At 40.7% G+C, this 26,261-nt stretch overlaps 2 protein-coding genes across 3 annotated transcripts; one reads left to right on the forward strand and one right to left on the reverse strand.

The window, feature by feature from the left end:
* The first annotated feature begins 1,980 nt into the window (after positions 1–1,980).
* On the forward strand, positions 1,981–19,529 carry mfsd1 (major facilitator superfamily domain containing 1). 2 transcript variants are annotated; one of them, XM_042339303.1, is made up of 17 exons: positions 1,981–2,170; positions 4,875–4,927; positions 5,216–5,328; positions 6,485–6,527; positions 7,264–7,331; positions 8,193–8,301; positions 9,088–9,190; positions 9,669–9,767; positions 11,204–11,315; positions 11,920–11,976; positions 12,228–12,384; positions 13,139–13,236; positions 13,430–13,542; positions 14,994–15,041; positions 15,138–15,198; positions 18,225–18,336; positions 18,708–19,529. In XM_042339303.1, exons 1-17 carry the CDS (start codon positions 2,008–2,010, stop codon positions 18,765–18,767), a joined length of 1,569 nt encoding a protein of 522 aa, XP_042195237.1. In that variant the 5' UTR covers positions 1,981–2,007; the 3' UTR covers positions 18,768–19,529. The 2 variants fall into 2 exon arrangements, with proteins under 2 accessions (XP_042195237.1, XP_042195238.1); XM_042339304.1 differs by lacking the exons at positions 18,225–18,336; positions 18,708–19,529 and adding an exon at positions 16,997–18,111.
* A 293-nt stretch (positions 19,530–19,822) lies between these two features.
* Positions 19,823–21,132, reverse strand: LOC103175398 (P2Y purinoceptor 3-like). Its single transcript, XM_007888411.2, is given in 2 exon segments — positions 19,823–20,782; positions 20,785–21,132. Coding segments are annotated over 2 exon segments (972 nt in total). The 5' UTR covers positions 20,927–21,132; the 3' UTR covers positions 19,823–19,952.
* Between the last annotated feature and the right edge of the window lie 5,129 nt (positions 21,133–26,261).

Here is a 26,261-nt window from a genome sequence, read left to right on the forward strand (position 1 = left end):
GAAAAGGCAGACAAAAGGACAGGAAGGTATTTTTCCATGACGCCCATCCTTGTGGATTGTAGGTTAGATTTTTTTTAATTTCGGTGCCAAGTTATGAATAATTTTAGGCTGTTAACTTGCACTGTTTGGAAACTAATTGAAAACACCACAGTTTTGCATGCAAAGAGTATAGAGCGATGCAAGCTTGTTTTATGTTGGAATCCAAGTCACCAGAAAACAAAGTCTTCCATCCTTGTTGGAATCAGCATTCTGAGTATATTCATCTTAAAATTTTAAATTATCTTAAAAAAATATTTATCTTTAAATTTTAAGATTTTAAAATCTTAAACTGGAAAATTTAATTCTATTCATCTCTAGAATCCTATGTAAGTTTCTTGCTTAGTTTTGTTGAAAAATTAACTTGGGGTTCTCTTTTTGGATGTTAAATCAATCGACACCAGGGATTTTCTCTTATTGTTTATAGCAAAATAAATAATACAATTGCACTTTTCCACTTTGCAAAGACGTGCTGTAATTCAGCACAGCGAAAAAATATAAAAAGCTGCACACGGTGCACGGATACGTTTGGGCCGAAGCCCAAATCTGGTAGCTCTGTCCTTTTTTTTTATGACCACGGCCTGTGACTGATGCTGTTCTGGTACTTTCTGTTCTTTGTAACCTGTTAAAAGATGTTGGCTTTCACAGTAGAGGGCACGCAAAGCCGGTCGGTGATCACAGAGTTCTTTCACTCAATAGCATTATACGCAACACGATTCAGTGCGTGCGCAAAGATCGCCACACCCCAGGCAGTAAATACTGCGGTGGTGTTGTCGATGACACCGCCTGTGAGAATGAAGTTTAATGGAACTGAGGATTCAGTTATTCCACACGGAGCACGTGGACGTCCAGAAGAGGTGAAAAGCGCTGCGTCAAAGGCAAGGAATATTATAATATGGAGGACGACGAAAGCTCCGCACGGGGAATAATATGGGACCCGGGTGGGCTTCCGCACGGAGTCATTCTCAAAGAACACAATCTCGAGAGATAATGTAACAGAAACCGAGGGGGAGTGAGGGGGGGTTGTGAGGAAGAGAGGGGTTGGGGGTGAGGGGGGGGTATTTGGGGAGTCAGAAGGAGGGCAGTTGGAGGTGGGGTTGGGGGAGGGAGGGGGGTTGGGGGTGAGGATGGTTGGGGGGGAGAGGGGGTTGGGGGGGAAAGGATGGTTGGGGGGGGAGAGGGGGTTGGGGGAGAGGGGGTTGGGGGGGAGAGGATGGTTGGGGGGAGAGGGGGTTGGGGGAGAGGGGGTTGGGGGGGAGAGGATGGTTGGGGGGGAGAGGGGGTTGGGGGAGAGGGGGTTGGGGGAGGGGGTTGGGGGGGAGAGGATGGTTGGGGGGGAGAGGGGGTTGGGGGGGAGAGGGTTGGGGAGAGGGGTTGGGGGGAGAGGATGGTTGGGGGAGAGGATGGTTGGGGGGAGGGGGGTTGGGGGGGAGGAGTTGGGGGGAGGGGGTTGGGGAGGGAGGGGGTTGGGGGAGGGGGTTGGGGGGAGAGGATGGTTGGGGGGGAGAGGGGGTTGGGGGGAGAGGGTTGGGGGAGAGGGGGTTGGGGGGAGAGGATGGTTGGGGGAGAGGATGGTTGGGGGAGAGGATGGTTGGGGGGAGGGGGTTGGGGGGAGGAGTTGGGGGGAGGGGGGTTGGGGGAGAGGATGGTTGGGGGGGAGGGGGTTGGGGGGGAGGAGTTGGGGGGAGAGGAGGGGTTTGTTCCAGTGAAGAACAACACGATCTCACACCCAATACGACAACACTACAACAACACCGAGGGATCAGTGGGCGCTTCACCTGCTGACGCCCCCGTCCCCGCCCGCGTCTCCAGGAAGTGGCTCTGCCGTCTCCAGGAAGTGACGCGAGGCCGGGAGGCGGGGCCGCGGGGGGCGGGGGTGGGAGGGAGGGAGGGAGGGAGGGAGCGGCCCTCCCTCAACGGGCGGGTCATCACGTGAGTCAGTCACAGGACCCGGGAGGAGCGGAGCGAGCGATGGAGGAGACGGAGACCGACACCGACACCGAGAGGGAGAGCGGCGGCTCCGGGAGTCTGACCGGCGGCGGCGGCGGCTCCTCCTCCTCCACTCCGCTCTGTGACCCGACCCGAGGCCTCCACCGCCTCCTGGTGCTCGTCCTCATGTGTTTCCTGGGCTTCGGTGAGACTCTGACTGACTGACTGACTGACTGACACCGTGTGGCCCTCATCACAGCGCCGGGAAAGCCTCACAATAACAGCGACCACAGAACAGCTGTCAGAGTAACGATATAACTGTAGTAAACTATATCATCATAATAATAATAATAATAATAATAATAATAATATCACGGCGGGTTTCCTTTTGTGATAACGCCAGTTAAAAAAAAAAATCCTTGTGTTTGCCATAATCATAATAATAATATAATAATAGTAATAATCAGTGCATTTGATACAATAGTAATAATAATCAGTGCGTTTGATATTATAATAATAACAACAACAACAATAATCATTGCGTTTGCTACCGCGCCTCACCGCGTCGTCGAGACGCCTCAAAGCGCTTCGCGGGGTACACTGTGGAGTGGAGTGACTGTGTATTTTGTGGGCAAAACGCGGCAGCCAATTGCACACGGCAGCGTCCCCCGTCGTCCCCCCCCCCCGTCCCCCCCACACACACACACACACGCACAGTCGTGGATTGAAGTTATTATTTGTCTATATTTTTCGGGAGCCATTATTACTGCCCTCACCCCCCCCCCCCCACCCACCACCACACTGAGAGCGATCCTATATTTATTTGGGGTTTCGTTGTCCGTTGTAACTGCTTCTGTTCCACGTACTTACGGCGACGACAACAGCTATAATATAATAATAATAATCCTTGCATTTGATATAGCGCTTTTCACGTCGGGAGGACGTCCCAAAGCGCTTCACAGAACACACTGTAAAGTGAATTGACTGTAAATTTGTGGGCGAACGCGGCAGCCAATTGCGCACAGCAATGTCCCACAAACAGTCGTAGATTGAAAATGACCAATTAATTATTGTGTTTGGTTTTGGAGGATTATTATTAGGCTCTGTGTGGAGTAAGGAAACTTGCCCAAGGTTTCGCCCTCTGCCTGGAATTGAACTCAGGTCTCTCACTTGCAAAGCGAGTGCCTAACCACTGAGCTACAGGACTGCCGTCTACATCGCGCCCCCCCCCCCCGCGCAGGGTGGCAGCTCGGGGCGCTTGACAGTAACGGAGCGCGCGGAGGTGGACGTTGGCACGGTCAAAGGGGAAGGTCTTCCGGTGTGATCCGATCTGATAATGGGGAAGGACAACACCTCGGTGAGAATGGCTGGTTTCGTGCTGTGTGCAAGGCAGAGGGACGGAGGGGGCAAGTTTCGGGAAGCGCGGCCAACCACGGCGGAAGGGAGGGCACGAGGGTCAAGCAGGAGGCCGTCCTCTTTACTGACCCTTGTTTCCTTCCCCCCACACCCCCCCCCCCACACACCCCCGACTGGCCCCAACTTTGAGCTCACGGTCCAGGTTGACACTCCAGTGCAGTGCTGGGGGTGTAGTGTATTGTCCGAGATGCCGTCCTTCGCGTGAGATGTTAAATTGAGGTCCATCTGCCTGTTCAGATGGTCAGTAAACGCTTCGTTAGGTCCTCCCACTGTACAACTGTAAACTGGAATGTAAATTGTATTGGATGTTAGAGATTCTATGGCATCTTGAGTGTAGTGTTAAATAATAATATAATAATCCTTGCATTTGATATAGCACTTATCATATCCCCGAAACGACTCAAAATGCCTTACAGGGTTTACCATAAAGTGCAGTGACTTTTTTTTGTAGACAAACCCAGCAGCTGATTTACACACAGCACGAAATCAGCCATTTCACTTAGTTGTTGATTTCTATATTCTCATTTAGTTGAATCTTAAAATCAGTCTGTCAATGTTTCTTTCAATTCTGTTAATGAAATCATATCAGCTATCGTTTAAAGATCATTCCATTAATATGTCTTAAGAATATGAAGGTTCTGTTGAAAACCTGGTTTCTGAGCAGTTCACTTATCATCAGAAAAATCAAATCTAAACAATTTGTAAATCTATTGAACAATTGTAAGTCCCGCTGAACAATTGATTAGACTTTTGTTTGCGATAATGATTGATACAGCCTATGTTTCATGAAAATATTTACATGAGCACTTAGTTAAATACAAAATGGCAACTCAAATTTACAATAAAAATTGTAGCATTGTTTATTTGTAATTCTGGATGAATTGGTGAAATAAACTTACTTCCCCTTGTTTGCTCAAATGATTTATTCAGTGACTATATAGCCATTGAAACACTGGGTTTGATCCCTCACCTGTGTAGAGGATCTTGCTAACCTCAGTGCACAAGGTTTAAGTAGAGGAACATCATTCAGCTCCTGATAGATATCCAGCAAACTATTAGATGTGTGTTTATGTTGAGTGAGTTCGGGGTGAGGATTGCCTCCATCATCCTTTTGCGTTTGAAGAAATCAGGGCCAACAATCAGCGTTAATAATTGCGTATGAATAATGCCATCTTGATGAGGTGCCGGACCAGCCTCAGTACAAATATACTTCAGCAGAAGAGGAAAGGAGTCTGTGAGAAAGTGTTATTGGGTGAAATATTTTTCTTTGTTTAACTACACCATGCAAATCTGAAAGTAGAGGCAACTGACTTGGCCAGCGGGACCCAACAAGCCGCCAGGAAGAATGAGCAAATGTGTTTGTGCGCGCGCTGGAATTGTTCGAAGTGTGGGAGATTGTGTCTCACCCTGTGGCACAAAGTGCGGAGTATCGAGACTTAATTGGCTTTGTTGGTTTGGGTAAACTCATTTTTTTTTTATTTTCCTCCCTTCAGGTAGCTATTTCTGTTATGATAATCCAGCTGCACTACAGACTCAAATTCAGGGGGTAAGTATGGAAATGTTGAAGTATTGAAAAATCATAGCAATCATTAAAACAAAGATTCATCAAGACTGGGAAGGTTGATATAGTTTGTTGTGTCTGTAACATTAATATACGATGTTATTATTATTATATGATATTTGATTTAATGAATAAAAATCAATCAGGTTCGCCAGGAGAATTTGATCTTTCTCCAAATGGATACCAAGCTTTTTTTTTTCATGTCATCTTGATTTTTGTATTTTATAATTCGCCAGAACATCAGTGAGAGTAATCAAACGTTTATCTTAACAGGTTATGAAAGTTAATACTGTTACATTCATGCAGCTATATGCATGGTATTCATGGCCCAATGTTATCCTCTGCTTCTTTGGAGGATTTTTACTGGACAGAGTGTTTGGCATACGGTAAGTCTCATTTTAAACCGTTTTCCACCTGTAGCATTCATACTCAACAACTAGAACAGGTTATCAGGAAGTGTGTTTGGAACTGGACTTTTAGAAATGGATCAATGTAGGATGACGTTTCTGGTGGTAGATATCTAATACAAAGTCATTTTATTATTCTGTGCATTTATGATTGACTGCTTCCTCTTTAATATTTAAACATCAAAGTTTGCTGTTTAGTTCTTTGCTGGTCGAAGAAAGAGACAAAGCAACTTTCTGCCTGACATGTTGGTTTCTGTCTTCAAAGAGTTGGAAAAGGAATGTCAAAATTGTCTGAGTAAAAACGAAAGGGGAAGCTTTCACGCAATAACAACAGTTAGTTTCTGTTCGTCTCTGCAACTTGTTTGATTTGTAACTTAATTAAAGATTAGTATCAAGTTGCAACTGAGACTTCATTAAAAATGATGAAGAAGCCATTGAAACCCAAATTGTTTGCAATGGTTTTTTTATATATGGAACATTTACAGAAACTATTTGAAAAGCAGCAGAAAGAACTTCTCTATCTTAAATGAGAACTCAGAATCAAATGTTCAACAAAGTGCTGATGATATACCAATAAATGAAGTATTTTTTAAAAAAAATAAACTTAATAACCTGCTTCAGATCATGTGTTTTGAATCCAAGAATAAAATCTTTGTCTCCAGACGTGGAGGGTTTCTATTGAACAGAGAGTGAAGAGTACTGCGACCATCATTTTATGTAATATATTGGATTATTGTAAAATCCAGTCTATGGTTTGCTTCAGGGAATCAATTGAGTCTGAATTATTTTGCCTGAGCTGAGGCATAGCCCCTATTCCATTTTGTAAGGTCAACCTGTATGTCATTCATATGGTGTGCGTGTTTTTATGCAACATGTGCCCCCTCGGTGAATATTGCTATATCTCAGTACAAACCCAGAGCTGCTGACCTTTTCTGGATTGTTTGTGTTCTGCCAACAATTGTCAAAATCAACCATTTGTTGTTTGAAGTTATTTTGCTGCAAACCGAAGCTGGTGCAGAACACGTTACTTCTGTCTTCAGTACCTGCTCGCAATGATCTTCCTACGTTTGCCATTTGTGTAATGAAGTTTCTAAAAAGCGATTCATTTTAACGCCTACCTTTTTATCTCGCACAGTTTAGGAACAATAATATTCAGCTTGTTCGTCGTTTTGGGGCAAGTGAGTAGAAATTAAAATTTCCCAAACTATTATTCATGATGCGCGTGCTGTAATTGGAGGTGTTTACCCTGGGTTATAATTAACTTGAATTTGAGTAAGCAGTGCTGTTCAGAAATGATACATTTTTAACAACTTGTCAGTGCATTTATATCTCAGGATTACTGGACTGTGCATTCCTAAGCTGCTATATTTTCTGTTGCAGTAACACTTGTTCGTGCACATCTGTAGTGTAACTTCCTAAGCTAGAGGGAGAGAAGTTCCAGTCCGCTTTGCGGCAGACATCGTGGAATAGCAATAAAATGCCGTTGTTTCTGTTGCAAACGCTCGCAAGGCACGATTGTAAAAATGGTTTGAAAGCTGGTTGAAACCATAACAGTTGCATGAAACATAGTGCATGTACAGGGGGAGATGTGTAACACTGAGTACTTTTTATTCCGATAGTAATAATTTTAAATCTCGCATTTTGGAGCTTATATTGGTGTTGTCATGAGCATTTCAGGAGAGTATCATGGTGGGTATGTTTAAACTCTACATTATTCGGAAGTACTCCGCTGGACAGTTGTTGGTGTGGCGCTAAACCAATGTCCCCGTTCTTTTGAACTGTGACTATGGGGTGAAGAAGTCTACTTCAGCATAGTGCAGGCTGCTGAGTAACGGCACAGAGTGTAGGAACCAAAAGAAGCAGATGAGTGTGTGTAAAACATTTATAAAACGTTTAATTTTGTTTTGCTTTAAGGTTATTTTTGCTGCTGGAGCCTTGCTGAATATCTTTTGGTTAATGGAAGCTGGGCGATTTGTGTTTGGGTGAGTTATGCTTTCCGTCTTAATTTGTTTTATTGTGTTATCTACATTTACTAATATATTACAACTGCATTTTAGGAGCTCGCATAAGATTGTCAACTTGGTTTATTTGAAGGAAGTGTCAAAACTGAGGCCGTGCATGAAATGAGTAGACTGTATGCGGTTGAGATTGTTTTGATTGGGAATATCCTTGAGTAACCCAAATATTTTTTTTATTCAACTTTCCCACAAATACTAAAAACGGATCATGTTTTTACAAGGTCTGATGTCCATCAGCCCCTTGTTGCTGTAAATTGCTGCATCTCTGAAACAGATAGTTTATGCAGAGCACTCTTGTGACATCAAGTTACATTCCAGTGATGCCATGAATTGTAATGGTCGGCTGATTCGTGATGTTTCCTCAAGGGATTCTATCGCTTCGATCTATTCTATCTAAAGTATCTGTTCCCAGGCGATCAGCAACGAATGACCAAGACGCTAGTTCTGTAGCTTTTTCGTACGAAGAATTTATTAACATTTACACAGAGGAAATCTATCCCAGCCCAAAAGTCTGGTATACAAACCAAACGCTTTGCTTTATGCTTTTAAATCGGGATTTGTGCGAGCAGGTGTGGTTATACTCCAGCGCGGGCAGCCCCTTGATGTTCGAAAGGCATTAAGATCTCAAGCAAAATGGTTTCGTGTTTGAAAGCAAGTGTTGAGGGGAAACCGAGGAATTGCTCCTCGAAATAAGATGTTTTGAACGGATGGAACGGCATCACAGTGGCTTCATTTGATTAGTTTAATACAAGCTGTGGTTACAATCGAGAATAAAATATGGTCATGCATTTGTTACTTAATCACAGTTTTTGTTTACTTGCACAGGATTGGAGGGGAGTCTCTCGCAGTGGCACAAAACTCATATGCCGTCAGTTGGTTCAAAGGCAAAGAGCTAAATCTTGTCTTTGGTTTACAACTGAGCATGGCCAGACTGGTAAGAATGGTAGCATTTTGTTGGACCTGCAGGATGTGAATGGGTCACAAGATTCAGACAATTGGTTCCACATTATTTAAACAATTGGAACTAACCCAAACCTTCCAACATTTTACCCGAAATCATTTCTAGAAATCGTTCTTGGATTTCTTTTTGAAGGGGTGCGCGACAGTAAAGCATTAACCTTTGAGTTGTAATTTACTCGTATATTAAGTACTGAGAATAGTTTCATCAAATAAACCCAGTAGTGGTCATTTGACACGAGTTTCACTCTGTTTCTGCTCAATCTGTAATCTGTTAAGCATTCAGCTCGTATGAAAGCAGTGATTTGTCTCAAAGGAGAAGGAATGAATTTTTTCATGCGAGTTGGGGGAAGAACAAAATCAGTTCCAGTATTAACGTGTAGTTGGTAATACAAAATGGATAGTTCCACTTAATGATGTCTATTGAGGAGTGAAGCAGATACAAGGAGGAATTACCTTGATCAATCTGCTACATGGTCGGTTTTCATCGTCTCTAAAAAAATGGTAAAATATTCTGTTCTCATTCAATAGTTTGGAGCTCAATTCTAATATTTGCTTTATCTCAATTTCCTTCATTGTTTGAGTCCAGCCAATTCTGCTTCACTGCTAAATATATCACTTTGTGGTAGACTGAATACTTGTGTTTTTGTCCTTTAAGCCTGATTTTGCTGCTGTAAAAATAGCAGTTGTGAAAAACTTAAACTGTGTCGAATTAAATGTCGTGCTTGAAATAAATTGAAATAGATGCGTTTTTTTTTGGCAGGGCAGCACTGTAAACATGAATATAATGGGATGGATTTTCTCCAGAATATCGCAAATGGTGGGCTCTGAGAGTCCCACAGCACTTGGCATCAGTCTCATGATAGGTTTGTTCGTGTTCATTTGAGGTCCAGTGACCGGAATCATTCTTTGTAACTACTTATCAAGCTTATTTAACAGTTTAAAAGACGACCAGAGAGTCTCAGATTCGCTTAAAGGTTTTTTGAGTCGTCCCTTTCTCTACCTGTAAAGGTGTTTTGGATCAAACTCGTGTGGCCGACATTAATATAAATTCAAACAGGCAAATGTTAGTGGTTTCTCCTGGAACCCAATGGAGTTGCTGCACCCCCCAGTACTTTCCCCAGTAATTTCTCCCATTTGTGAACCTGGGCAGTGATTGCCAGCAATTCATTCAAGTCCGACTCCTTTTGTTGCACTGTGCCTGCATGTGCAGTGGGTATTGGGTCACTGATTTTCTGGAGGCTTCAGTCTTTCGGTGCTGAGAATGATCCCTATTGGATATTGTGGAACATTCTTCTTTAACAGGAGGTTGCTCGAATATTACATTCTTTTCTCTCTGTGCAGGTACTGCAACCTGTATCTTTTCCTTGCTGTGTGCATTATTTCTTGGTTACTTAGACAGAAGAGCTGCAAAGATATTAAACAAAGAACAAGAAAAGACAGGTGAGATTTTTCCTCCTTCCTCTCCCAAATACACACAACACAGTCGCATTGTGTACATATATTTCCTTTAAATTGATTTCACTGAGTCACTCGAAACTTCTGTTTAAAGATTGAATTTATTCTGTTAAACTATTAAAAAATGGAATCACCCTTTGCACAGGTTTTGCTTTGCACAGTTTGCTCAAATCATTTGTCGTCTGATTTTCTATTTTATGTACTTGAAGCATATATCTTCAAAGCTAATAAGGTTAGCCTTGCATGTATTTTAATTGGATAAAGTGCAAACCATGCTACTGAACTAACAATAGAACTGTGTGCAGTTGTGATTTCGCCCACAAAATATACAGTCAATTCACTTTACAGTATACTCTGTAAAGCGCTTTGAGACGTCTTGGAAACGTGATAATGCGCATATAAAATGCAAGAATTATTATTTTTATTGTCAAAACTTGGCTGGGCTGTTTGAATATTCTGTGTCGTAAATCTTTTGCAGGTGCAATAGATTTCGTTTTTNAAAAAAACATTTTGCCTGTGAAGATTTTGGCCAGTGTCTTAATTTTAAATGTCTAGTAGCGTTTTTCCAAATACTTGCTGTTGCCAGAACCCTGAAATATCCACATAACTGATGTTCTCTTCTGGTAGTGTTTGTCTGGTTATTTTATCTCTTAACTGCTAATGCTTGACACAGAGAATTTTGGCCATCTTATGCCATTTATTTTATTTTGTGCGTGTCGGAAAATTGGAACAACATTAATAATAATAATAATCCTTGCATTTGATATAGCGCTTTTCACGTCGGGAGGACGTCCCAAAGCGCTTCACAGAATATACTGTAAAGTGAATTGACTGTATATTTGTAGGCGAACGCGGCAGCCAATTGCACACAGCAATGTCCCGCAAACAGTCATGGATTCAAAGTAACCAATTTTTTATTATTGTTTTTTTTGGAGGGATTATTATTAGGCTCTGTGTGGAGTAAGGAAACTTGCCCAAGGTTTCGCCCTCTGCCTGGGATTGAACTCAGGTCTCTCGCTTGCAAAGCGAGTGCTCTAACCACTGAGCTACAGGACTCCACAGTGGCAACTACCTACAATCATATTGCACACTGACAAAATATATGTGGAGAGCTGATGCCTGGGCAATCCACAACGCAATTTACATTTATATAGCGTCTTTCACGTCAGGAGGACGTCTCAAGGCGCTTCACTTAAAAGAGTTTAAGAGATAACAGTAATGGGTAACTGGTTATGGCAATTTCTGACGCTACAATAAAATGCTTGAGGCAGTCTTGTAAAACCGGCTGCCGGCCTTGACATTCTGTTCAATACGCAATCCACAAGCTTGTGAATTTTCCCAGGTGCACGGCAATTCATCAGCATTTCAAAATGGAATGCAAATGGTGAAATCTAATATTGGCTCCTTTTAAATCTTTCTAGGTGAAGTCATTAAATTGACAGATGTGAAACATTTTCCAGCATCCCTCTGGTTGATATTTTTTATCTGTGTTGGCTATTATGTAGCTGTTTTCCCATTTATTGGGCTTGGAAAGTAAGTACCTGTATTTCATTCAACCTAAACTCCTAATCTAGTGTTGATTAATTCTTGCACGGGCATTGGAAAGTAGTAGTTTGACTAAGACTTGATACTTAACTGCGCCGTACTCAGTTATTTTTAAATGTACTCCTACGTCAAGGAGTATGTTCTGTATTTGGTATGTTAATCTCTGAGAAATTCCAGTGTATATAAAAAAATTGCTGCGCAAGTAAACATCCCAACTGAACGAATTGTTCAGCGTGTCTTAAGACTAACGCCTGTGTAAGTTTTCTGTGTAAATCAACAAGCATCAAAGCCACATAGGGGAAGGGCAGTCCAGGGGAGCATCACTTCTTAGAAAAATATTCCCTCAGGTCTATGAAGCCAAAAATTTATGAAAGGATATTTAACTTCGAGCTCAGTATTGTTGCAGTTAGAAGAGTGACCTGTCACCTCAGTTGTCAGACTCACTCCAGTGAGCTTTGTTGGGAGCGGGAATAATGAGCAAATAGCAACTCGTGTAAAATACAGAGATTTGCCGTGCGAACACAACACAGGCACATCTCCTGTTTTGTTTCACATAAAAGAGCGACCACAATATATTTTTTCTCCGTCTTAGGGTTTTCTTCATTGAAAAGTTCAACTTCTCTCCTGCAGAAGCCAGTGCCGTCAACAGGTAACTGCTACCAGCAGGATTATAGACAAAAAAAAATCCAGGTGTAGCAATTGCACGTAAATCCCGTAAATTGCATATTTTTAAAGGTCAGTGCTTTGTATTGCTTTCACACACAGTGCTTTTAAAGATCAAGCACTCCGGGACGCTACCCTACGTGAAGGCCGCGATGTAAATGCAAGTTGTTGTTTATGTGAGCTATTCGTATGATAATACAGTTGAATATTCCACTCATTCTGATTTCTCTTTTCCAGTATTGTGTATATAATTTCGGCTCCAGCTTCGCCTGTCCTAGGATTTCTGGTGGACAAAGTGGGAAAGAATATCTTTTGGGTTATGTGCGCTGTGATAATCACTCTGATTGCTCACATGATGTTGGCATTCACCTTCTGGAACCCTTGGATTGCAATGGTAAAGCAACTGTCCTTTATGCACTGTTTGCCTGAAATATCTATGTGACCATCTCTGAAAACAGCTATGTGAAAGAGACTTTAGATGTGCATTGACAGTAAATTGCCTGTGGTGTATTTAAAGGGGAAAGGAAGGGTTTAGGAGAATAAGGTGCACAGGGTAGGACAACTCCGTGCTCTCTGAGTGTGAACCATTCAATCTTCCCACATCAACCATCTTTGTTGCCTTTTTTTACAAACAGCTGACGCAATTAATATATATGTTCCAAATTGTCACTCATTAGGAACTACAGGAAGATTTCTTCCTTTTGCTCTCAGACCAGATCTTGCCCTGGGCTGGAATCCGACCCAAGTCCCATAGGTGAAAGGACAGGCGTGGTTTTCGTTCAACCGGTTTGTGTTTTTTTAAAAAAAAGAATGATTCCTGAAGATTTACTGGATGGTAATATTTTATAAATCACCTTATTGTGTTGAAATATTTGAAGGTACAGTGGCAATTGTGAAGCTTCACTGTGCTATGCAACATTACTTACCAAATGAGTTGGTTTGATCCGAGTGCAGTTCTGTACATCGCGGGGAGGTAAGGGAAAAGGAGCAAATGTGTGTTTAAGAGAGGAGAAAATTGACAAAAACTTCAACTTTAAATGTTTCTATGTCCCTTGGTTTGGCTTATTTTAAGGCCGGATGCTTTCAAAAGAATAATTGGGATCAAGAATAGAGATTTATTTTTGATGTCTAATTTGCTCTAATTTCAGAGTCTGTTGGGAATTTCGTATTCTTTGCTTGCCTGTGCGTTGTGGCCCATGGTGGCTTTTGTGGTTCCTGAACATCAGATCGGAACAGCATATGGCTTGTGAGTAATAATTAATAATAATCCTTGCATTTGATATAGCACTTTTCACGTCTTCTAGTATTCTGAAGTCCCTTGGTCAGAGGAGATTCTTGGTTTTCCTTTAGTGCGCATGTTTAGCGTGTTTAGTTAAGACTGTTTTCTTGACAATTTGTGTCTTTTTTTTCAAAATGTTTTTTTGAACATTTCTTTCCAGCATGCAGTCCATACAGAACTTGGGCCTTGCAGTGATTGCAATTGCTGCTGGTGCTATACTGGATTCCAGAGGATATTTACTACTTGAAGTATTTTTCTGTGCTTGTGTCTGTTGTGAGTACCGTATGTTTGAAGTATTCTTCTATTTTCCGTGTCACTTGCTGAGATAATGCTGTTCAGTTGAATGAAAACAAATTATACTGAACATTGAATGAATTAGCAGATATGTCTCTCATGTGAATATACAAAGAAATATTTTGATAACCGCATAAACACGACAATGGCACTGGAATTCACATTTGTGTTGAAGATATTAAATAATTCTTATGTTTATCACATTGTCAAACGTCTCCAAACATTTTGGAGTCGTGGAGTCCTGTAGCTCAGTGGTTAGAGCACTCGCTTTGCAAGCGAGAGACCTGAGTTCAATTCCAGGCAGAGGGCGAAACCTTGGGCAAGTTTCCTTACTCCACACGCCTAATAATAATCCTCAAAAACAAAAACAATAATAAATTGGTCATTTTCAATCTACGACTGTTTGTGGGACATTGCTGTGCACAATTGGCTGCCGCGTTCGCCACAAATATACAGTCAATTCACTTTACAGTGTGTTCTGTGAAGCGCTTTGGGACGTCCTCCCGACGTGAAAAGCGCTATATCAAATGCAAGGATTATTATTATTATTATTATTATTATTATTTAACAGGATTCACTGTAAAGTGTAGTGAGTGTGTGTTTGAAGCTGAACCAATTGTTCAACTATTGTTCAACCAATTTGTGAAACACTGCACCCAGCAGTGTTCCACAAACAGCCATGACGTGAATCACCAATTGTAGGATTGTTGACCAGGATCCTGGGAGAGAAACTGTCCGCTTTCCAAATAATGCCATTGGATCTTTAACATCCACCTAAACGGTAGACGGGATATTGGTTTAACATCTTACTGAAGGACAGCAGTGCAGCTCTCTCGCAGCACCTCATTGGAGTATCAGCCTCGACTATGAGCTCAAAGTCCCAACGTGGGGCGTAAACTCAGTCTCTTCTGACTCTGGCTCTATTTACATGTTTTATATTCAGAAATGGAAAATAAATGACACTGTTACCATATTTAAACACCCTTTAGTCTGGATCCAAAAGCAAAATCTGTTGAACTGCAATCCAAAAGCCAGGAGAAGGTTTTATTTACTGGTAGCAACCAATTTGTGGGTTTCCTGTACCATTGTTTCCTTACAGTGCTGACGAAAACAACCTTATACATTCCAAACCTGCGCCACTCTTCCTGTTCTTAATAATACGTGAATTTTTGCTGTGGTTTCTCTTATTGGGGATGCGGGTTCAGTGCTTTACAGAAAGCTGTAATTTGTGTTGTTACAATTCGTTTAACAATTCTGAGTTCGTTTTACAGATTCTGATAGTATCCCTTCTAAAGTCTGAGTTTAGCTGACTCGGATCATGTTTCACTTTTCAAATAATTGTTGTGTTTTTACATTTGTTCTGTTGAATTATGCTTGAGCTCAGTGTCTGAATTTGTGACAGTGATTTTCTTCTTTTTTTTGTCTTCCAGTGGCACTGATGGGTGTGGTATTGCTATATTTTGTGGATCTGTTGGCAGGTATGAATTTCTCTGAAATTGTTTTCTTTGAGACAGCGTTTATTTCAGAGTGTGACAAAAGGTGTTGATAATGATGTTTGTTTGTAAACCTGTCAGGAAGTGGACTCAATATGGCAGCCTGGAAACGTTCAAAATTACAGAATATTACAGCAGAAGAGTAAGTGTTAAGTGTTCTTTTCAATTGGGGGAGGAGGGAAGCAAGGGTTGGAAATAAATTACTCTTTATGGTAAATGGTTGAGTTCAACCTGACTAATTGAAGACATCTTCAGGTTGGGATCGAGTAACAAGTGGAAGGAACAATAGTTGAACAATGGCATTTTGTAAACTATAAACTCTTTTCTAGGAAGTATTGACATTGTCCAGAAATTCTAGACATCCTTGGGACATCCTCCCGACATGAAAGGCACTCTATAAATGCATTTTGTTGTTTCTTTATTCAAAATGTTTTCATCTTCGTAAAATCAGTGGTACACACTAACTATTAATTTCACCTCCTGCCGATTCATCTGAATGATACTGACTATTATCCTTGAGATCTATTGTACAAACAATTTCTCTCTATTTCGCCCTTCCCTAACTGGATGAGGGTTTATGGCTAAGAAATAGTATTGCTGGGAAGAAAATTAGAATTACACTGGAGAGGAGTTGTATCATCGTAGCATTGCAGAAGAGTTCTGTGCAATACATACAATGCTCTGCAGATTGGTCAGTGAAAACTGTTACATACAGGAAAATACTATTTTGAACTGTGAAACAAGCATGAATTATTTTAAACAGCTTGCCTGATGGTCTTTAATCCAGGATTTCAATACAATCTTAATTAAGTTCATTGTGGAAACATAATGTTTTTGTTAAATCTGCTTAATTCCAAATGATAGGATTTGTTTTTGGATGAGAAATTGTTCTGGAATTAACCCGTTCAAAACCTGCAGTCTATTATATTATCCTTCACTTTGCTACTTAACTTCAGTCGTGTGGGAGTGAAATAAGTCACGGATATGGATGGAAACTACTTTGCTCTTTGGAAGTAAATGCCTTTTTTCAGTCACTTGGCTGTAGAACAACAAAGCACAAACCTGCTTAAATGTTTCCATAAAACCTGAAATGCAGAGACCAGTTGTGTGTATTTGAATATTCTTTGAACTTCTTACCTTCCTGCTGTTGTTTGCTTTGTGTGTGCGTGTGTGTGTGCATGGAGCTCTAGATTTGCAAACAAAAACTGATTTGGATTCATGTCAAAAGATGATACGACAACCTACCCTTTTTTGTACTTCTGGAATGAAGTGTTGTAATTTACTCCAGCATAGTCCCACAATGCACTTAATTGTTCCCTGTTACTTCTGCATTGCCTATTTCAGATGAGGTGATAAGTAAGTAATCCACGATTGGCAACAGTGCAGATGTCTCCAAAGGTTGTGAAATCTACCACATAGTATTGGTATCTGTTTGTGACTCCAAAGCAAGGCTGCCATCTGTCAATATAAATGGAAAATAAGTAGTGAAGTCGTGGAATTGGGTGTCTTTTTTGACTCTTTTTACCAGGATCCTTTCTTTTTACTCTTCTTGCTCACGACTTATAGATTATGGGATACCTTCCTGGGCTCATTGGCTCTATGTCTTGTGTTTCACTTACCTTGTTGCAGGTATTAATAGATGAGTATTAAAAGGCGCTGCTTAATTTCTTCAGTCATAAGCAAGCACTGTGTATAAGCAAGACATTAAATAGCTATAAATCAACTCTGAATGATCCGGACAGGTGCTATTACTTCATTTCGGACAACCTTTAATTGGTCCACCCAGAAACACTTTCCAAGTTGGTTACTTTGGGGGTAACTTGCAATGCAGGTTAAATCATGAGCTGGAATTCAAAAGTTGCAGGTGGTCTGCTTAGCATTGTTAAATAGTTCTGTGTGGGCATTGGCATGACATTAACTTTCAACACAATTTCTTACAGGTGAGAATTGTCAGTAGCAGCCTTCGACCAGAAGTGTACAACCCTTTGAGCATCAAAACATCAACATGAAGAATATACTGTATTTAATACTTTCAGTGTGTAATGGGGGAGAACAACACCTCACCCATAAATTGTAATCCAGCAATGCCTTGCTTGCAGTGCTTGACATCCCATAGTCATTTTATATTCCAATTTTAATAGCCTACGGACACTCAAGGCTGCAATATTAAAATAACATTTATAAATTGTGCTTTTAGTTGACTTTACCCCCAAATCATTGTGCTGTGACAATTTCTCTTATTCAATGGGACATCGAGTTAATCAATGCATATAATTTCAATATCCTTTCTGTAAAATGATATATTTTTGAACCAATTTTGTACTACCTAGTTTTGTCGTCTACATTTGAGTGTGCCATGAATGGGAAAGTTTTAAATAGAGCTTATATTTTTCATGTGTTTCAGAGCACTTATGTTCATGTTTACGCAGATTCAGATTTTTAAAAACTATAGACCAGATATTGTACAAAATTGTATACAAATTTTGCACTAGAAAATTAACTTTAAAAATGTATTTGCAACTGCTGGAACTGTGCATGGATGCCTTCCCCGAACAAGCTAACTTCAGTAAACTTCAAAATGGTGAATAATGTGGCTGTGTTAATGCATTTCAAGACTGTTGGAATGGCGTTGTTAATGGAATGGCTGTGGTAATGCATTTGCAAAACCACTCAATTATTTGCACTTATTGTGTGTGTCTGTGTTTGATTTATGTATTGCAATTCGCTTATTCAATGCAAGGCTGGTGGCTGGTCCATTCTGTACTTGTGCCGTAAACTGTTCTTTGTTAGGTAAGATGCATTGAAAAGTTATCTTTGGCGATACTAACTTTGAACTGAAATGAAACCTGTTCAAATTTGTTCTGTAATGTCTTAACCGCTCCATATTTCAGAAAGATTTATATACTGCGTTTAACAACCTAATAAAAAAAATGAATTTTACTAATGTCTTATTTAAATCTGCACAACTTGGTAACACTTAATACATGCAATGCTCCTCAGGCTGATTTTTGTGTTTACTAAACTTATCAGTGACAATAAAACTTTAATAATTAAATATCTCCAGATCAAGATGATCATATTTTCCCTGGTTCGTTGGAAATTTAATTTCTGGGTATGATGCCTCGGGTAGCTGAAATTCATCATCATTTTGGCTTATTTGTTTCGCAGAGCTGAGAATGCTGAGCGTATTCGGCAATGGGAAGAAGAAGACTTAGCCAAGATTCAACCCATGAGCGCCTTTGCAGTGAGAAACCGATACCTTTCCAGACTCGGCGCACAAGTAAGAACAACTGTACATTTTACAACTTTCTTCTGTTAAAATCTCTCAGTTTAAAGGATGATAGAAGTCACACTCCAATGGGCTATAGTTTGTTTATATGCGGTCGTTGTCCAGATTCGTTTTCAAGAGCTTTATTGTGCTGTAATCATGTCGAATCTATGATTCAACCAGTGATAAGCGCTCTCTGGATCTTTTGCTTCAGTTTTGTGGCTTTTCTATTATTCTTGTGGGTCTTTTCCACGTAAAGGCCTGCTACTGATGGAATCATCTATGTTAGCAGCTTTGTAAATTCATTTTGTTTTTAAGAGCTTTAAATATCAGTGAAATTTTGCTGTGTAAGTCGCGTCTGATTTTTGCTTGTTTTCTTGCAGTTACCAGAACACTATTGCATTCATATATCTGCACTGAAGTACAGAAGTATGCTCACATAAATAGACACTGGCAGAAGAAGGTCACGTCTGTCATTTATAAGGACAGTGAAAGTGGTGTCACAGAAGTCTTGCAAATTTTTTAAGTATTCGTGAATAAACAATAAGAAAGTTTATTAAATGAAGTTTCACTACAAGATAAGTTTCAACAACAAACCTAAGATCAAAATAGATTTTATTTGTATTTGCATCGTTTTATCTGAATTGCTGCACTGGAGAATTCAACATAAACTAGTTTTTTAGTAGAAATGTGAACAATGTTTTAAGTCTGCCTGACAATATCCCTTCAAGATTTATACGGCTCTAGAAAATTTCAAACCATGTCTGTGCTTGAATAATGTAAATTTTTAATATTTTTCACAATAATTATTATTGAAATCATCTTAAAAGTTCAGAATTTTGTGAGCCGAGTGGCAAAATGTGTTCAGTCTTCCTACACTTTTTATATAAACTTTAGAATCCCAAGAATTGCACATACATTGTAAATGATGGTTTTGTATTTAAGAAACTTTTGTAAATGTGTTGTATTGCTATTTTGGATTGAAGTTTAATTACCAGTCACATGCTAACACACTGGATTGAAAACTTGAGTAGCTCTAAATAACTTGTCGTTAACTACTGTGATTAAGACTTCGCAGCAAAAACAAGGTAACAAATATTAAACTAGATTAGCTGTAAGCTATTTTAAATCCAATCGGTATGAGGATGGGATTTTAATACTCTCCTTGGTCGTCTGTGGAAGATAATAAATGCCTTCTCTCCACATTTTCAATGTTTGCATTGCATGTTTTTATAAAAAAAATTCAGTGCGATATCAGCACAAAAAGAAATGTGTATTTCTCTTTTCAACCTTCTTTCCTCAGTTCCTACCCCACCCCCCAACCAAAAAGGTTCAAGAACATGAAATAATGGGGAAAAGAGCAGTCCTGACTGTGTGAGTATATCTGAAATGCAATGTGTGACATTGAGGTAATGAGTACTCACTCACAACTTTCTGTCTAACAGCTGTGGCTGATTACCAAACTCATTGTATTCTCGCTGCTTCTGAAAATGCCCATTGCAAAGGCCCATCCTCTCTAACTCGCTAAATGATCTGTTAAACAGGATTACTCAGACCATTTTGGGGGATTAAGATCCATCCAGAGTTGAATTCTTTGCACCCTGCAGACTGACTCCTAACCATTGAACCTATCTGGCTCTGAGTCTCAGCCCTAGTCTGGTGCTGTAGTTGTCTCCAGAGAGGAAATACAGAAGAGGATTGATGCAGCTGTTGAAGCTGATGACCGGTCTCCAGATTTTGTACGCCAAGCTGACCGTCTGCAAGATATTGCAGTCTTGTGCCAGATACGCCCGGACAAAGAGGTAAATTGTGCGGGTGATGTGAAAGGGAACAAAACAAACAGCCAGCAAGCCACACACCAACACGATGGTGCGGATCGATTTGGTTCGCACTGGTTTCTGCAATTGTGTACTGTCTCCCGACACGATCAATGTCTTTATAATACAGCAATAAGACAGTATGATGATCACGAAGGGGATAACAAACCCAGTCACAGTTAATACAGTGCCATAGGGTAAATAGTTGTGGAAATTATCAGGACTGGTCAGGTCATAGCACACCGTCTTGTTGGCCAGGCTGCCTGTATGTGCGTAAAGGTAAGTGGGTACAACTTGCAAACCTACCATAATCCAGGCAACGACGCAAGTCTCCACTGCCAGCCGACGTGTTCTCCACTCGATGGACTTCATGGGGAAGCAAAGCCCCAGGTAGCGATGGACGCTGATGCAGGTTAGGAATAAGATGCTCCCGTAAAGGTTAGCGTAGAAGAGAAAGCGCACAAGCCTGCACAGGAAGTCGCCAAAAGGCCACCTGTCCCTCCAAATATAGTTCAAGATGAGCAAAGGAAGAGAGCAGACGTAAAGTAAGTCCGCAACAGCGAGGTTCACCAGGTAGATAGTGCTGCAACTCCACTTGCGAGTGAGACGCCAGGATAAGCAAAGGACTGCTCCATTGAGGTCAAACCCAGGAGAAACACCAAGCTGTAGGTGACGGGTAGTAGTGTGTGTTTGTAGTCTTCATACAGAGGACAGATCGGTGAATCCAAGTCGGTGGTGAATGTGGTGGAGGCATTGAGGCTATCAGTTGTTGTATTCTCATCCATTTGTTCCCTGCCTTGGTTTGGATCTTTAGGATATCTTCGCAATGCTAATGTGGGAGTTGAGTCTTCTTCAGGGTTGAGGAATAAACGTGAAGCACAGGGGGAAAAAAAGTCAAACAGAACTTAAGTCATGGTTTGTCCCATCTTGTAACGTTTGAAGATATTTGAAACAAAATAAAATCCACTTACTTTCGGTGATTCTGTCTGCAGCAAATAGTTGTGCGTTTTCCACCAAATATTAATCGATGAGCTTGTGTGAGAAGCAAGTATTGTTCAACTGCTGTTAAAGTCTTTTGCTCTGCAATGAGTTAGGGAGTTGCTATTTGTGAATGTTCCTGCGTCGGATTCTTCTGTTTATTATTCAGATTGTTGGCCATGGTCCAGACAGATATCCTATTTCAAACTGTCAATCCTAATTTCTTGACTCCAATTATAGAAATTCTTGTTTTTTACATTCCACCTCCCCACCCCCCCCCCCCCCCCCCCCCACCCCCAAAGCTCTTCGTTTCCATTTTTGCTTGATTTCAAATGTATTTTGAAAGCTCGGTGGAGGGTTAGGGAAATCAGTGAATAAACGCTGCAGTCGCCTATTCTCAACTCAGAATGGTAATGTGACCTAGTTTATTGACAACAGTATGAGGATATCTCAAATGCCTTCACAGAGTTCACTGTAAACTGCAGTGACTATGCTTTTAGGTTTTTGTAATACGTTTCTCTTAATAGCAAACCAAAATACATTTGCGACCATTATCCGTACTGCTGGGAAAGAGTTCTGTTTAGGCCAATGGACATAATAATAATAATAATACTTGCATTTGATATAGCGCTTTTCACGTCGGGAGGACGTCCCAAAGCGCTTCACAGAACACACTGTAAAGTGAATTGACTGTATATTTGTGGGCGAACGCGGCAGCCAATTGCGCACAGCAATGTCCCACAAACAGTCGTAGATTGAAAATGACCAATTTATTATTGTTTTTGGTTTTGGAGGGATTATTATTAGGCTCTGTGTGGAGTAAGGAAACTTGCCCAAGGTTTCGCCCTCTGCCTGGAATTGAACTCAGGTCTCTCGCTTGCAAAGCGAGTGCTCTAACCACTGAGCTACAGGACTCCACATATGCAGTAGTTCCCACAGACTGCTAATGAAAGTGAACATCCACTGGGGAAAACTGAAAAAAAAACTGTTCTCTCCCCCGATCCCATCCTCTTCTCAAGCCAACCAGCACACATTTCCTGTTAAGCGAACAAGCTTAAAACTGGATCTAAAAGAGTACAGCAAATGTTCTTCAATTGAATCTATTAAGATGTGCATTGGTACTATTTAATAATGACAGTGATGAATATTTCGGCATGTCCAGGCTAGAAAAGGCTTTTAAGCTAATGACACTTCTCTTTCAGCACAAAAATGCTTTCAGTCACAATGGGAAAAATCTGAATTTACCCATGGACCTAATAAATGCCTACATTAAGTTTTCCAAACGTATTTGGGGTGAAATGAGCAGCGATGGAGAAGGAATTCATTCAAGATCCCAAGTTAAAATTGAACAGATTTAGTTGTGCAGATATACAGAAAGAAAATGACATGAGATATATCTTAGCAAGCAATAGAAAAAGAAAGCCCCATTCAGCACTGTCATCCTTATGTAGGTTTTACAAAATATCTTGCTTAATTAAGCTCCATCCAGCAAATCTATCTTCTTTCTTCATGTCCTTGTACTTTTGTTCAATGTGTTTTTTTGTTCATTGTCATTGACTTCTCTGAGTATTAAGAACTGCTTAGTGGATAGAAAAACTGAGAACCATTAATCATCTCTCGTTCTCTCTCTTCGTGGCTTATACTTGACCTAAGTGTGTAACTGATAATTGGAAACCCATGGAAACATTTCAAATTACTACTCGGATACAACCCAAATCTACTGTGTTTCGTTTTGTGGTTCATCGGGTTTGTGAAAGGTCTTTAAAAAGAGATTTTGATGGGCATACACATGGGCGATAACCGGCGAATGAAAATCAATACAGATAAATGCAAGGTGCTACAAATAGGAAGTAAGAATAGTAAACACATGTACTCCATGAATAGGGAAGCTGAAAGAGATCTAAGGATATTAGTTGACAATTCCGCTCAGCATAAATAAAGGGGAGCTCTCCAGGATCTAAAGGCAGTGCATCGGAAGGCAGTGAGGATGATCCTTGATGGTAGAGGAATGAGCTATGAGAAACAATTAGATAAACGAGGACTCTTCAGTTTTGAAAGAAGACATCTCACAAGGGACCGCTTGATACCGTGACAGGAAGATGTGGAATGCTGTAGCTTAGTGGTTAGAGCACTTGTCTCACAAGCGAGAGGACCTGGTTTCGATTCCCTGACAGAGCGAAACATTGGTCAAGATTCCTTAATCTGCACGCCTCCACTCGCCAAGCAGTAGGTTGGAACCAGGCTGTTAGTCGATTGGCGGATTGCTTTTCCGAGGGTAATGATGCCTTCAAACAAAAATAAATTTAAAAGGCTAAATGGTGATTTGGTCACTAAATCAACGACTGTTTGTGGACGACTGCTGTGCGCAATTGGCTCAAGCTTCTCAGTTGCCTTAATTCCAAATTGAAGTGAGCACAAGCTTCCCTCTGAGTCCTTAATGCTGGTGCTGTGCAACTGAAGGTCTGTGAATGACAGTGAGTAATACTGGATAGCACGGGTGTGATAATAAAAGGTTTCTTAGCTCTCCCGTACCTAGAAACATTATTTTTATAGCTTGTTGCGTTTCAGTGGTACCTCAATAAGTGTACACGTGCTGACACTGAGCACTTGAAATGTAGAAATGGTCCACTGCCCCACTGTTGATGTCTTCCACTTTGAACAGCACCCCCAAAAAAAAGTTAACTTACATTTAACAAGGACTTGATTGGATTAGTCACACTACCACAGAATACAAAAGAGATGAAAATTGCCTTAGGGAATCTATAGTGAGAGAGTTAGACTTCTCTGCCTGGCAGCGAGGTTTAGCAGTGCATCCAATAAAAGCCCATTGTAGAATTCACACATACATCATAACAGCAGCCGGTTTAACAAAGGGGGAGGTTTATATTTCTGTGCGTAATTGGCTGCCGCATTTCACGCACAAAACATACCGTCGGTTCACTTCATAGCATATGCTGTGAAGCGCTTTGAGGCATCTCGAGGACGTGATAAGGCGCTGTATCAAAAGCAAAAGAACTGCAAGGGTTATTTAAGCTTTTCGTGGTGTTTTCTTTTGAGAACAGCAATCAACATAAACGTTTGAAGGAAGAAAGCTGCGCATTGTTTGTGCATGTTTAATTTTACACAGTTATGATCATTTTAGTTTCTAAGTTCAAACCTCAGTATCGAGACATAACGTTCCAAAGGAAATCCTGATCAATACAGCAAAGGTAATCCGTTACCCCCTTCCCTCCCCCCTCTACAGTAAGATTACTCAGCCAAATGTAATTGTGAGTAATTATGGTAACAAGTGAGAGCAGAATTAATGAACTATTCGATATCTTTACTGGTGTTTGTCACTAATATGGCCACTGAGAGTTTAACGTTGAATAAACAGCCCTTTGGCAGGTTCTCTAAAGAAAGTGCTCCTGTTACTGTAAATCCTAGAGGGCTGCAAATGCAAATTTATCACTGCATATTAACATAGACACCGTCTGCCTCACACCTCTGTCTGGCACTCATTCAAGTGTTTTTTTTGCGTGATTTATCTGGGAAGTGGCGCCTCTTACTGTGTCGCGGGGAATAAAAAGCGATGTACGTGCCAAAATGTGTGTGTTGGTTCACCCAGTAATTTTTCCAGTCCTTTTTTTCGTTTAACGGCAAGAGAAGTCACTTTCCAGATGGGTTATGAGAAGCACCACTGGGAAAGGATTCCAGATGATCCCTGCGTGCAGAGACAGTGAGAACAGATGTAATCTATTTATAAACTCTTACTGAATGGACAAGTATAAAAACTGCTGCATTTTTTCCCCTGTTTCCTTCTGTTGCTGGTATTCAGAACCATTGCATTGCTGCTTAAAAAGTTTGAATGGCAAACTTTTATACCTTTGACCTACACTCTGCGTTGAAAGAACAAAATCAATGTGTTTCTAGTGAAAAAACATTCAAGTCCAATTGTGGGTTTATAAGCTTTTCACGAAATTGAGTTCTTATTCGGTGCAAGAGACTTTAATGTGACAGACAAAGGGACCATCTCTTTGGAGAATGCATTAGTAAGTTGTTGCTGAGCTTGTTGGAGTGAACAGTCAATACTTTTTGAACTTAAATGTGTGATTGTGGTAAGCGTGACTTCTTTTACGATGTGACTTTCACATTAAAGACGCATTTTGCTTAATGTGAACTTGCTGAGAAAGCATTGATGACAGACCTGAAGCTTAGATTGAAAAGGTAAAAAGCTTTCTTGTGTTAATGTGGTTGATTGAGTAAAAGCACATTAAAAACTAATTGGATTTCTTTGGTCGATGGAACCATAAAGCAAGCCATAAATAACACTCTAGGTAGCTTGCTGATGAGTGCAATCATTTTTTGTAGTTAGAAAAGCTTGTAATACACATGTTGATCTTATTTTGACAAAGTCACTGTAGTTCCTAATGTTTAACCTAATACTTTATAGCAATTCAGCACCTGAAACTAATCATAGAATCATAGAATCGTACAGCACAAAAAGAAGCCATTCGGCCCATCGAGTCTGTGCCGGCTCTTTGAATATAGCAATGTAATGTCAGTCCCACTCCCCGGCCCTTTCCCCATAACCTGTAAACCCGTCCTCCTCAAATACCCGTCCACCGCGCTTTTAAAAGTAGTTATCAAATCGGCCTCGACCGCCCTTTCAGGCAATGCGTTCCAGATTCCAACAACTCGCTGCGTGAAAACATTTCTTCTCACCTCCCCTCGGCTTCTTTTAGAGACTATTTTGAATCTGTGACCTCGAGTCACCGACACACCCACCAGTGGGAACAGCTTTTCCCTTTCGGATCTATCAAATCCCCTTATGATTTTGAAGACCTCTATTAGGTCTCCTCGTAACCTTCTCTGCTCCAATGGGAATAACCCTAACCTCTCCAGCCTTTCCTCATCATCAAGATCCCTCATTCCTGGTACCATCCTCGTAAATCTCCTCTGCGCCCTTTCCAATGATCTTAACATCCTTCCTATAGTGCGGTGCCCAGAACTGGGCGCAGTACTCTAATGATGGACACTGCCTAGAATGCTCCAGGTCAGTGTTATAAATGGAAATGCAATCGTTTTTTATAGCCCATAGTTTAACTTCAATTTTTGTTTCAATTTTGGCTGAAACCTACTTTTAATTGAAAAATAGTTTCA

Source organism: Callorhinchus milii, unplaced genomic scaffold (assembly GCF_018977255.1).
Source record: "Callorhinchus milii isolate IMCB2004 unplaced genomic scaffold, IMCB_Cmil_1.0 Scaffold11, whole genome shotgun sequence".
Lineage (NCBI taxonomy): Eukaryota > Metazoa > Chordata > Chondrichthyes > Chimaeriformes > Callorhinchidae > Callorhinchus > Callorhinchus milii.

What these genes read in the sequence shown, in the direction of transcription:
- mfsd1 (XM_042339303.1), top strand. Translation starts at nt 2,008, where the DNA reads ATGGAGGAGACGGAGACCGACACCGACACCGAGAGGGAGAGCGGCGGC. An exon ending in CATGTGTTTCCTGGGCTTCG is followed by an intron (nt 2,171 to 4,874) that starts GTGAGACTCTGA and finishes TCCTCCCTTCAG; the next exon opens with GTAGCTATTTCTGTTATGAT. An exon ending in TTTTGTGGATCTGTTGGCAG is followed by an intron (nt 15,042 to 15,137) that starts GTATGAATTTCT and finishes TAAACCTGTCAG; the next exon opens with GAAGTGGACTCAATATGGCA.